At 31.7% G+C, this 13,174-nt stretch overlaps 1 protein-coding gene across 3 annotated transcripts in view; it reads left to right on the plus strand.

Moving 5' to 3' along the window:
• Positions 1 to 12,515, plus strand: part of LOC143048870 (uncharacterized) — a 36,312-nt gene extending 23,797 nt beyond the window's left edge. For 2 of the 3 annotated variants that reach the window (XM_076222742.1, XM_076222749.1), the window contains exons 17-23: positions 1,571 to 1,694; positions 2,244 to 2,379; positions 2,911 to 3,089; positions 3,818 to 6,616; positions 7,357 to 7,432; positions 8,392 to 8,663; positions 9,793 to 9,865. In XM_076222742.1, the coding sequence (XP_076078857.1) occupies positions 1,571 to 1,694; positions 2,244 to 2,379; positions 2,911 to 3,089; positions 3,818 to 6,616; positions 7,357 to 7,432; positions 8,392 to 8,663; positions 9,793 to 9,857 (3,651 nt within the window). In that variant the 3' untranslated portion in view covers positions 9,858 to 9,865. Of the gene's footprint in view, positions 1 to 1,570; positions 1,695 to 2,243; positions 2,380 to 2,910; positions 3,090 to 3,817; positions 6,617 to 7,356; positions 7,433 to 8,391; positions 8,664 to 9,792; positions 9,866 to 11,065 lie in introns of those variants that run through there. The other variant, XM_076222756.1, reaches the window with a different exon arrangement.
• The last annotated feature ends 659 nt before the right edge of the window (positions 12,516 to 13,174 follow it).

Consider the following 13,174-nt stretch of genomic DNA (forward strand, 5'->3'; position numbering starts at 1 on the left):
CACATAGTAAAAAAAATAAATAACCAGAGTTATATCCCTTTATAATATGAAACTACTTTTTGTTCCTTTAAAGATTGGAATATAGATCTAATGGCTGGCTCTTTCAGTGGAATGAACATGTGTGCATACATCAACCTTAGATATAAAGAAATGCAATGATTTGCATACATTTCCTTTCAATATAATGCCTGGCTCTTTGTTGGGAGATAAATATGTGCATTCATTTACCTTGGATATGTTCCAGACCGTATGAGTATTTGGACCGTACGCGTACGGTCTGATTAATATTAAGAAGTTAGTCAAGTTTATTAGATACAAATGTATATAACAGATCAACAGAACTTATGTCTCAAATTAATATAAAAAGTTCAATAGTAATGGAAATAAAAACTTATTATTTTAACTATTTAAAATAATCACGTTGATTTAATCTGTTAATCTCCTGTATTTAGCATGTCAGTAATTCGTTAACTGCATGCAGCCCATTATGCTCATTAAAATTGAAGTTATCGAAAGTAAACATAATATTTGTTATAGAATATTTAGGAACTTTACAAAAAAAGACAAAGAAACATGCAATTGTTCGCTTATTCACTTTATTCATCTATTTGTAATAATAACAATTTGTATAACTAAAAATAAAGATTTTGATAAATGTTTGTTCAAATTTAACCCATATGATCCCAAAACATGTCTGCTCAGCTGGACCGTACGCGTATACTCATACGGTCCGACCGTACGCGTATGGTCGGACCGTACGAGTATACGTATACGGTCCGGACCGTACGCGTACGGTCCAAATACTCATATGGTCTGGAACAGATATATTGCCTATTTTGAGGAAAGCAAATGTGTTCATACTTTAACATAAGATATATTAACATTTTAGAGGAAAGTAAAGGTGTTCATACATTAACTTAAGATCTATTGGCTATTTATAGGAAAGTAAAGGTGTTCATACATTAACTTAAGATCTATTGGCTATTTATAGGAAAGTAAAGGGTTCATACATTAACTTAAGATCTATTGGCTATTTATACATTAACTTAAGAGCTATTGGCTATTTATAGGAAAGCAAAGGTGTTCATACATTAACATAAGATCTATTGGCTATTTATAGGAAAGTAAAGGTGCTCATACATTAACTTAAGATCTATTGGCTATTTATAGGAAAGCAAAGGTGTTCATACATTAATCTAAGATCTATTGGCTATTTATAGGAAAGTAAAGGTGTTCATACATTAACTTAAGATCTATTGGCTATTTATAGAAAAGTAAAGGTGTTCATACATTAACATAAGATCTATTGGCTATTTATAGGAAAGTAAAGGTGTTCATACATTAATCTAAGATCTATTGGCTATTTATAGGAAAGTAAAGGTGTTCATACATTAATCTAAGATCTATTGGCTATTTATAGGAAAGTAAAGGTGTTCATACATTAACATAAGATCTATTGGCTATTTATAGAAAAGTAAAGGTGTTCATACATTAACATAAGATCTATTGGCTATTTATAGGAAAGTAAAGGTGTTCATACATTAACATAAGATCTATTGGCTATTTATAGGAAAGTAAAGGTGTTCATACATTAACAATAGAAGATGTCCAGGAAGCAGATCTTGGTAGCTACACATGTGAAGTGACTGGTACTGATAGAACAGTGTCAGTTAGTGCTAACATCTTACTTAAAGGTAGGATATATTAAGTTCATGGATCTTGATGCATATAATACTTTCACTTTGTTTTCAAAGATCTCTCATATTGTTTTTTGGGAAAAACATTTCTTTAATTGCCTTATACAGAAAGAACACAAGGCAACTCAGAAATACAAGAACAAAAAGTAAACAATCAATAAAAACACTAAAAGTGAAAGTGCAATACATGTAAATGAAAATATATATATAAATTCCATATTAAAGTAAAACAAGATCTAGCCAAGTGTTTTTACTTTTAATTAATTTGTGAACTAGCCTTGCTGCCAGTCATAAACTTATTTTTAAACACCGAAACTTATAATAGGTGTTGTGTGATTACTATTAGATATGGTTATACTTTTGATGTGCAACCTATCAGGATTTTGCTTTGAACATGTTCATAAGAATTTTTAGAATCTATCCTCTTATATCTGTCTGACATAGTAAAAATAAGTAACGAGTTCATTAATATATATTTAGTTATGCTTTGATTATAAAACATTTATATATATACCAATACAAAATGAATGAATATCTCTTTTGCAGCTGAGAAGAATAAAAGTATTGAGATAGGTCCCCCTAGATTAACCGTACAGCCTGATAGTCTAATGGGAGTAGCTGCTGGAGAAACTGCTGTATTCAAATGTTTAGCAGAGGCTAATCCTCCTCCACTCTTCAGATGGTATATAGCAAATTACTTAAACATTTAGTGATTAGTTAGAATAAAAATGATATAAAAAACAACAATATATCCTATAAGAATATTATGTTAAAAGGAATATTTGCATGTTATATAAGCTAGTTAAACATGTCAAAAATGAAACTTTGGCATTATAAACCTCAGAACTCCTGGGAGCTGCTAATGCATAATCACATATGCATTCATAATAAAACTGTGGTGTCATTTATTTTCGTGGGTACCAATAAGTAAGGAAAACTTGCATATTCCTGGTCATTTGATTTCATGGTTTTGCCAAAACCTGCATACACGCCTACAGAAAATTTGTCATTCTTTGAACATTTAATTTCTTGGTTTACCTGTACCCACGAAATCCACGAAAATTGGTATCCAACAGAAAATAATAAATCCACAGTAAGTGCATATTTAATGATTCATGGTTAACAAGTTCAGTTTGTTGGACTGGTTCATCATTAACACCATAATTTCTGCTACTTTCAATTAATGATATATTTGAAATTAATTTTATTTTAGGACAAAGGATATGGTTGATATAACCCAGTCACCTAGAGTAAAAGTATCAATGTCTGACTCTGGAGAATCTACATTGACCATCTCAAATGCCATGTATAGTGATCGTGGAATGTATGTCTGTATTGTGAAGAACAGATTAGGCAGAGTTAAAACCAGAACCAGTCTACATATTGGTGATGGTAAGGTCACTCAACAAAATCATCTTGTGAGAAGAAAAAGTAAAAGTAAAACAAGATGGATATATTTTCCTTGTAAACAATTAAGGAATGACTGTAATATTTTTTCTGTCTATGAAGAAATAACATAAAAAATTTGGTGCACACTGAATAACGCGCGTAGCGAGTTATTTAACAGTGTGCACCACATTTTTTATGTTATTTCGAATAGACAGAAAAAATATTACAGTCATTTCTTATAATTTAATTCTAAATTCCATTTTAAACCGTAGAAAACCATGAAAAAACGTTGTTGACGTCACGTTCACATGACTAAATTATGTCTATGGGCGCATAACAAAATAACGTCAGCCAATCAGAAGACGTGTTACATCCAAAATTAAATTATATAAAAATAATGTAAATGGTTACTTTTACTTTTAGCTTAAAAAAATGAATCTTGACATACTATTCGTAAAGCAAGAATTGTAGTGATAAATTTAATTCAATTCATATCTTTTTGGTCAATCTTTTACAATTTCTCTAAGAATTCTACAAGAATAAAATAATATTTCTTGTAGATTTTATTAAGATGATGACAATGGTACCATGTTTTACAGCTATACAAAGAACTTACAGGATGAGATTACTTCCCCTGATTTATCAGTTGTGTTTGTGAAATTTAAGAATTATATATTGTTTTACTTAGATTAAGGAAAGGAAAATTCTAACACATTTTAATTTACTTTTAGAATATAAAGAAAGAGATGTGAGCAAGTCAGTAAGAAGGGAGTCCACCAATGTAGATATAGTGGTTGAGGATACTGATATAATTACCAAGAAAACTACACTGGACCTTCTCTCTGAAAAACTAGATGAAGTAGATATTGTAAAAAGTAAAATAGTGTTGGAATCAACAGAAAATAATAAATTTACATCAGAAGATGGCGTAAATAGTGTAGAAAAACACAGTAAAGTTGTGGGAGAGTTTGAGGTTGATCTTGATGAGGAAGCAAAAGCTAACTTGGCAGAAGAGGTAGCAAAAAAAGATAGAATAGAGGCTGAAAAGTTTATTTTACTAGCAGTTATGGAAGCAGAAAAAGCAAACAAAATAGCTGAAGAAAAAGTTAGATTAGCAAAGGAGAAAGCAAAATTAGTAACTGAAGTAGCTGCAGAAGATAGAAATGAAGCAGAGAAAGCAGCATTGATAGCAGCAGAGGAGGCAGAGAAAGCTAGAATGGAAGCAAAGGAAAAAATAAGAATAGCGGCAGAGGTAGCAAAGAAAGATAAAATAATTGCTGAAAGAGTAGCATTACTGATGGAGAAAGATAGGATAATAGCTGAAGAGGCAGAGCAAGCAAGAATTTTAGCAGATGTAGCTGTGAAAGCCAAAATTGCTGCTGAAGAAGCTGAGAAAAGCAGATTTGCTGCAGAAGAAACTGAGAAAGCCAGAATTGCTGCTGAGAAAGCTAACATTGCTGCTGAAGAAGCTGAGAAAAGCAGATTTGCTGCAGAAGAAATTGAAAAAACTAAAATTGCTGCTGATAAGGCTGAGAAAGACAGAATTGCTGTAGAAACTGAAAAACAAGAAGAAACACCTAAACCTAAGAAGAAACACAGAATGACATTTGAAGAAGCTGAGATACTTAGGCTTGAAGCAGAAGTTGATGATGGTATTGATAATTCCGAAAATGTATCATCAGAGAAAGACAGTAATGATGTTACAAAACAAGTTGAGGAAGCCAGAATTGCTGCTGAAGAAGCTGCAAAAGCCAGATTTGCTGTTGAAAAAGCTGAGGAAGCCAGATTTACTGCTGAAGAGGCAGAGAAAGTCAGAATTGCTGCTGAACAAGCAGAGAAAGCTAGAATTGCTGCTGAAGAAGCAGAAACTGCTGGAATTGCCGCAGAAGAAGCTAAGAAAGACAGAATTGCTGCAGAAACTGAAAAACAAGAAGAAACAACTAAACCTAAGAAGAAAAATCACAGAATGACATTTGAAGAAGCTGAAAAACTCAGGATAGAAGCAGAAGTTGAGGACAGTCATGGAAATGCAGATAAGGTTTTGTCAGAGAAAAACAGTATTGAAGTTACAGAACAAGTTGAGGAAGGCAGAATTGCTTCTGAAGCTGAAAATGGTAAAATTGCCTTAGAAGAAGCAGAGACATCAAAGATTGCTGCTGAAAATGCAGAAAATGCCAGAATTGCTGCTGAAAAAGCTGAGAAAGCAAGAATTGCTGCTGAAGATTCTGAGAAATGCAGAATTGCTGCAGAAGAAGCTGAGAAAGCCAGAATTGCTGTTGAAGAAGCTGAGAAAGCCAGAATTGCTGCTGAAGAAGCTGAAAAAGCCAGAATTAATCAAGTAGAAGCTGAGAAAGCCAGAATTGCTGCAGAAGAAGCTGAGAAAGCCAGAATTTATGCAGAAGAAACTGAGAAAACCAGAATTGCTGTTGAAGAAGCTGAGAAAGCCAGAATTGCTGCTGATGAAGCTGAGAAAGCCAGAATTAATCAAGTAGAAGCTGAGAAAGCCAGAATTGCTGCAGAAGAAGCTGAGAAAGCCAGAATTGCTGCAGAAGAAGCTGAGAAAGCCAGAATTTATGCAGAAGAAACTGAGAAAACCAGAATTGCTGCAGAAGAAGCAGAGAAAGCCAGAATTGATAAAGAAGAAGCAGAGAAAGTGAGAATTGCTGCTGAGAATGCTGAGACAGACCAACTTGCTGCAGAAACTGATAAACAAGAAGAAACACCTAAACCTAAGAAAAAGAAACACAGAATGACTTTTGAAGAAGCTGAAAAACTCAGACTTGAAGCAGAAGTTGAGGATGGTTGTGGAAATGCAGAAAATGAATTGTCAGAGGTAACAGAACAAGTTGAGGGAGCCAGAATTGCTGCAGAAGCTGAAAAAGGTAGAATTGCCTTAGAAGAGTCAGAGAAAGCAAAAACTGCCTTAGAAGAAACCAATAAAGCAAGGATTGCTGCAGAGGAGGCAGAGAAATCCAGGATTGCTGCGGAAGAGATAGAAAAAGCTAAGATAGCTGTAGAATTAGAAGAGAAAGCTAGAATTGCTGCAGAAGCAGAGAAAAAACAAATTGCTGTAGAAGAAGAAAATAGAATAAGACTTACTGCTGAGATACAAGAAAATGAAAAAGATTCTAGGGTTACACCAGATACAGATGAAATGGTGAGCATAATCAGAAACAAGAAGAAACACAGAATGACATTTGAAGAAGCTGAGAAACTGAGGCTTGAGTCAGAGACTGAAGAAAATAAAATACAGAGAAATAATCTTGAACTGTCCATGAACAAAAATAACATTCCAGACTCTACGACTACTGTAAATACAAGTATAGAAAAATGTAAGAGTTCTAGTAGTTCATTACAGTCAGTGGACATATCTACAGAAGAAACATTTGAATTGCAACAACAGACAGCTGCTTCAATAAATTCAGAAAGTATAGAAGAAGTAGATGGTTCTGGATTATCTAAAATGTCGGCCAAATCAGTTCAGAAGTTGGAGTCAAGTCAGGCAAATGTTTTGGAGACAGCTGGGAAAGGTTAGTGAATTATGATTAGCTCACCTGGAGAAAAAAACATGTTTTTAAAAGCATTTTCCATCACTTGTCATCTTAATTCTGTTCTTTTGTCTGTTGTAAACTATTGAAATTATATTCTACATCATTTCAAGTCAAACAAAGTTTGGTCTGTTTTAGGGCACATATTTTCAGAATTAAATTTTAGACCATCACTGACTTCAGCAAATTGAGTGTAGTAACTATCAATAGAAAAAAGAAAATTCAAATTCCATTTAAGAGCTTTGAGTTTGTGTGTCACTATTTGAACAGAGGCGGATTTAGGGGGGGCAGGGGGCCCCTTCTTTTTGGGAAAAATATTGGTTGCTTATATAGGGAATCACTGAAGCGTGACTAGAGCGGGCCCCCTCTTAGGTCAGTCAGTGGGCCCCCACTTATGAAAATTTCTGGATCCGCCACTGTTGAAGTCTTACATGATACTTCTGATAACTGCACTCCACCGATAATTTTGAATTTTATGACAAATAAAGTAAAATTGATAATGGAAATGGGGAATGTGTCAAGGAGACAACAACCTGAACCAAGAGCAGAAAACAGACCTAGGCCACCAATGGGTCTTCAACACAGCTAGAAAATCTCACACCCAGAGGCTGGCTTCAGCTGGCCCCTAAGCAAAAATATGTACTAGTTTTATTGTCCAATGTCTTTTTATATTCTTATGTTGGTAGGATGTTTAAATCTGACATTGTATTGGCTTATTGTAGGTCAAACTTGTGAATTAAAGCAGTCCTCAGTGTCTCCAATTGACTCCACACAACAAGATGTGGCTAATCAGATAAGGTATTATTTAACACTGAATGTTAATTTAACATGGATAGTTGTTGCTGTAATAATTCTTTATCTTGCATTTGAATTTAGGATTCAGTCACCACATAAGTGATATTAATGATTGTCAAGATTTTACTTGTTTAGTTAATTTTATTGACCATTTAGTTGTTTACTTATCAAAGGCAGCTGTTTTAGTTATTTTTATGTTATTATTTAGTTCTTTAAAAACTCAGGATTCAATATAAAGGCATTTTGAAAGGAAGTGTTCATAGAGTAACCAATTTATTAATTTTGATGAATTTTATAATATATTTACTGAAACCTTCCATTTTCTTATTAATTAAAAAAAATAAAATAGGTAAGCTCCTTGAGAATTTTAGAAAATTTATATGCATTATAACTTAAATAAGAGAAAAGAATAAATAAATTAAGAATTTAAAAAAAAAGGTTAAATACTCCTATTAAGTTCCTTCAATTTATTTTTTCTTTCCAAAAAATTGCTGAGCAACAATTGATAATCTACCTGATTTGAATTCTGATTTTCTGGTACAGTATAATTTGATTTTTTTCTTACATTTGTTTAGTTGACATAGTGATAAAAGATATCCTAGATACCCAAAACATAAACAAAATTATATCTGCTTTTATTTGGAGCTTTTATTGAATAGTAAGTACATTTTTAACTGTTTTTCTAATGTCATAAAAAATGTCTTGAAAATATATTTTGTAAAAACTGAACAAATTATAAACCAAAGTAAATCTGGGACATCTTTTAGCTAGCTTTAATCTTATAATGTACTATGTAGCAAAATTTGGCTGCTTTGTAGCAAGATTTTATTACTAACAGCATCAAGCAGAATTGTTTAGCTGAATATTGCTGGTAGTCTAATAACTACCATTAGTTATTAATTCAACTGAGAATTTGTTGGTAGTTTAATTACTAAGGAACAACTACTAATATTTATTAATAGACATCAGCTTCAAAAGCAGTTATCGGTTGGTGGAAGTTCATGCCAGATTTTAGAAGTTTCAACTCGGCGTGTCACCAAATCAACAGCAGAGGCGAATACTGTTGAACACAGTGTTTCACATCATCACATTCATCATCCACCTGAAATAATTGTCTCCCCTGATTCCAAACGTGTTCCAATACACAGTGAATTAGAGATCACAGTACGAGCCAAAGCTTCAAAACATGCTAAAGTCAGATGGGTTCATGATGGCGAAACTGTTACTTTTAAAGGTAATGGTTATTTTTGACTCCTTTCTTCCTACCTTAGAAAGTTCTGGTGATCCTATATGATTGCTGAATTCCTATCAACAGAAATTTTTTTCTTAACGGTTTACCTTACTCTCTTCTTATTCACCAATTTTACTGTGTAAGTTAATATATAAATTTATAACTTTTCCTTCACTTTTGCATGGGATGACATTTCTTACACTTGTTTAGATGTAGACACACTCTAATGGTAATCAGATGGTTTCCCTCTTTTTCCAGTCTGTTATGATAGTTTCTATCTTATTAAAAACTGTAGATCAAGGTATATTTATTTAAAAGAGATTAGCCCTTTTCTATTTCTCTTTGTTCAGATTCTATTGTTTTCTCCATCTTTCCTGTAGATGTTGTTTTAGATATAACCATGATTGTCTCCCTTCTCTTCCATCTCACAAGTGGTCTTAGGTTCTGTCTTGAAAAAGTTTGTTTTCTTTTTTCTTCAGCATGTATTACAATGTATTAGTCATGATTCTTTCTTCCTGTTACAATTTCCTCCTAACCTCACTCAGATTCTTCCAACTTGTAACTGTGATTAAACTTTTTTTTTAAAATCTTTAGATTGTTACCCATTCTACCTAGCTTTTAAGATTTTTTTTCTAGTTATTTGATGTCTTAGATATGTCTTAAGGGTAGGCTGTTTCCCCTGTCTCTAAGTTGGTAATGAATGTTGATTTTTTTCTCTACATATGTTTTATCAGCTTTCCTTAGATGTAGACCAGACTTATTCCTCTCTTCCACTTAGTACTGATTATAGGTTTTTTTTAATATTTGAAAATACAATGGTGTCTCCTCTCTACTCCTTGGCATGCAGTTAACATTGTTAATTTACCATCTCTGTTGTGAGTTTATAGATTCTAAATGACTTTTTTGATTTGACATAATAGTCCATACAAGTTTCATATTCTAAGATATTGACAATTTGTTTTTATCTTGAATATGCATGAGTCATCTACCGTCAATTAGGTAAAAGGCAGAGGAAAAAAATGAATGGTGGAACTTTCTTGGTGTTATTTTTAATACAGCATTTATATTGACTTTCTACATAGATTCCGTCAACTGTCTTTATTAATTAATGTATGTTTAACATTTTCTTTAGACCAACCAAAATCTAGGAAAAAAATTACAGATGGTAAGACAAAAACTAGAAAATTAGAAACTTAACAATTCTGCTGACTTAGCAATTGCTTTTTACAGACTTCAGTAGTCTAGATATCAGGTGCATGTTAAATATGTGCAGTTATAGTACACATATTATAATAGATGCATGTGGAGTTTGTATAAGAAAAATTTTATGATGAGTATAGTTCTACAGGAGATGTTCAATGACTACACTACCCATGAGAGTCCTGCATTGTCGGTAACCTCATGGATAGTCAGTTTAAATACAGTTGACACCAATAAGTGATGGAGCTACATGAATTAGTCCTTTTAAGTCATGAGTATGTGTATATTCAATAGTTGCATACCAATACATTGTATAGCAATACAATACAAACTAAATAGTATATTTTCTCATTATAAAAACTGATAAGAAAATGTTCATATTCAAGATTAAAGTTCAACTTACATTAGGTGTTTCAGAAAATGTCAATACATAAGAGGATAATCAAGATATGTATCAAGGGTTCAACTTAAAACTAGCTACATGTCGGCTATACATGTATTTAATTATTGTGGGATTGGAGATAGATGTATTCTTTGATTGCTTTTGTTAAGATTTTTTGTGGTACATCAAAAAGATGTTTCTCCAGAGTTTATATGTGATTGATAGAGACTTGGTATTGGTTACACTGCTAATTGTATAACCTGTATGTTATTTATTTTAAAAAGAGCAGTATTAGAAAGTTGTCATTTTAGGCATTTTACAGGATTATTCTTAGTACCCTAATACATTAGAAAAGCATGTCAGTTTCAGGCTTAGCTTTGTACATTGAACTGCATATTTATATTTGTTGCTTAAATTTTGCTGCTTATTTTGAAAATATTGATTAATTTTACCTCTTCATGGGATTTTTTGACATTTTGAGCATAGGCTTACACATACCTACATGACTTTTGGTAAACTAAATATAAAGTAAATAATGATGTAATCACAGGTATTAATATTACTTACAAACTCTATTGAATCAACTTAATATTTTGCATCAAACTTTAGTAAAAATGTATCAGGTTAACAAAAGAGTCACCTTGGAGCCTCTAATTGATGTCAAAAGAAATTATATATTTCAAAGCTATATTTGTTAAGCAGAGATGTTGATTTCATAGATAAGGAATACAATACATGTAGATGTAATAAAATTCAAGCTATTTTAAAAAATAAAATCTACAATTTATATTCCTATTAATTCATTGATTGTTTTTATTTTTAGGACGACATTATGAGTTGATTACAGAAGAAGAACCCATAAAAGAATAAAAACAATAGTTTTTAATTGTTTGTAAATAGTAGGAAATAATAATTTAGATTTACTTCTGTGATAAATAATTCCTTTGTTATACCTGTGATATAAATGTGCTGTCAGTAGTGTTATATATGTAAAATGAGAACTTCCCTGAGTTTGGAGCACAATATAAATGAAAATTAGTTTTTCAAAAACAATACAGTTAGAAAACAAAATGTCTTTTCATAACATGAAAAAATCTACAATTGTCAAATTATACTAGCTGTTCTTTATAACAAAACGGTTATGACTATACAATTATTTCGAGTTTCAAAATTTTCATTTATAAATTCAGACATGATTTTAATTGTGTTGCTCACAAAATCATTTCCATACACAACTTTCTTGGGCTAATTATTTGTATGAATAAGAAAACAATTTCAAAACTTGATATTCAGAAATATTTGTAAACTTTCATATGTGTTTATTGTATAATATGGTTATGAGATTGATGTTTTATAGTATGATACATTATAGTTTACATGTGTTATAGTTAAGGTTTTTGGATTATGTTTAACAATTATATAACTGTCCATCTATCCTGATTTAAAAGGTTTACCTTATCTGAGTCCTTTCTCAAAATTCATTTCCAGAATCATGTGTCTTTACTTTGAAGTTATCATTTGAAGCAACTTATTTCATTGGCTGACAAGCAGAACTAATTTTATACCAAGACATTATTGATAGAGCTAACAAGAAAAAATATAAATAAAAAAAATGAGTAACTCTTATAATTCAGAAAGTTTTATTTATATATTTTCTTGTTAGCTGAAGGTCATTATCAATAAGGTTTTGTTTAAAAAATGAGACAGAATAAAAGTGTATCAGCAGCAAAATATTGGGAAGGCGTTACAATATAACATTTTTAAGATGGTTGACTATTTCATTTGTCATTAATATAATATTAAAAATAAATTAGCAGGAAATCTTAAGCAGCATTTTAATGAATGTGGTTTATCCAAAAAGTTATATTGTAACTTCTTAACATTATTTTGCTGCTGATATACTTTTATTCTATCTCAACTGTATTGTATTTAAAATGATTGCAACTGTCTAGCCTTTCCACTGTAGTTTTAAGATGCAATAAACTAGCATTTCTCTACTTGTAAGGGGAGATAACTTGTTTCAAATTACATCTTTAAAGGCCTAATATGTGTGGACTAGTTATATGAGTCTCAGGAAAGGACTAATTTTCTACCTGTTATTCTATATGTTGAATATTTGACTGTATCATGTTGTAGTATATGATTATATTGTTCACCAGATATTTTGATGTTGAAATTTTGACTTCATATAATTACATGATTATAATGTACACCTGATATTCTGATGTTGATGGGTTGTTGTCTCCAATGAATGGCAATAAAAATAAATTTAGCATCTCAAAGTTAGTTTTTGTCTTGCAAGTGAATAAAGATTGTAGCTTTTCCTCTATTTGCAACTGTCTGTAAGAGTTAACAAGTGTGTTGTGCATTTGATTTTACATCACTGTCAAGCACTGTTAGACAGGGGAAAAACATTAATAGTTTTACATTTCAATTGCAAAAGTGCATTGAGTTTCAATAAATATTGATCAGTGTGTACCATGAATTTTCAAGGTGAAATTTTCATTGGTAAACAATTTCAAACAAGAGGATTATATTTGGGTTGTGGTTGTCTATTCTTTTGCTATTTTTTCAAGCACTCCCAATAATTTCGAGAGAGCTTGTAGACACTGCTTTTACCTGAAAAAAGCTTCAGGTGATATCTCTTACAGCAACCAAACATTTGATGGCTTCTAAAAAATCATAGAATATACTGTACCAACTCCAATCATGAGCAAGCACCTTCAATATATAGTAAGTTGAAAGATGCACATAAAATGTTAATCGAAGGAATGGTAGAAACATTCATGCAATTAATCTATAGGAATTTTCAACAGAAGATATTCATTAGAGTATGATATACCGTAAACTTTGGAATCATATAACTGTAGGATAGTGATGGGAGCTAGCTCCTTAACAAGAATGTATACTTGTTCAGTGAAATGGATGCCAC

The sequence above is a fragment of the Mytilus galloprovincialis genome, chromosome 1 (genome assembly GCF_965363235.1).
Source record: "Mytilus galloprovincialis chromosome 1, xbMytGall1.hap1.1, whole genome shotgun sequence".
In the NCBI taxonomy this organism is placed as follows: Eukaryota; Metazoa; Mollusca; class Bivalvia; order Mytilida; family Mytilidae; genus Mytilus; species Mytilus galloprovincialis.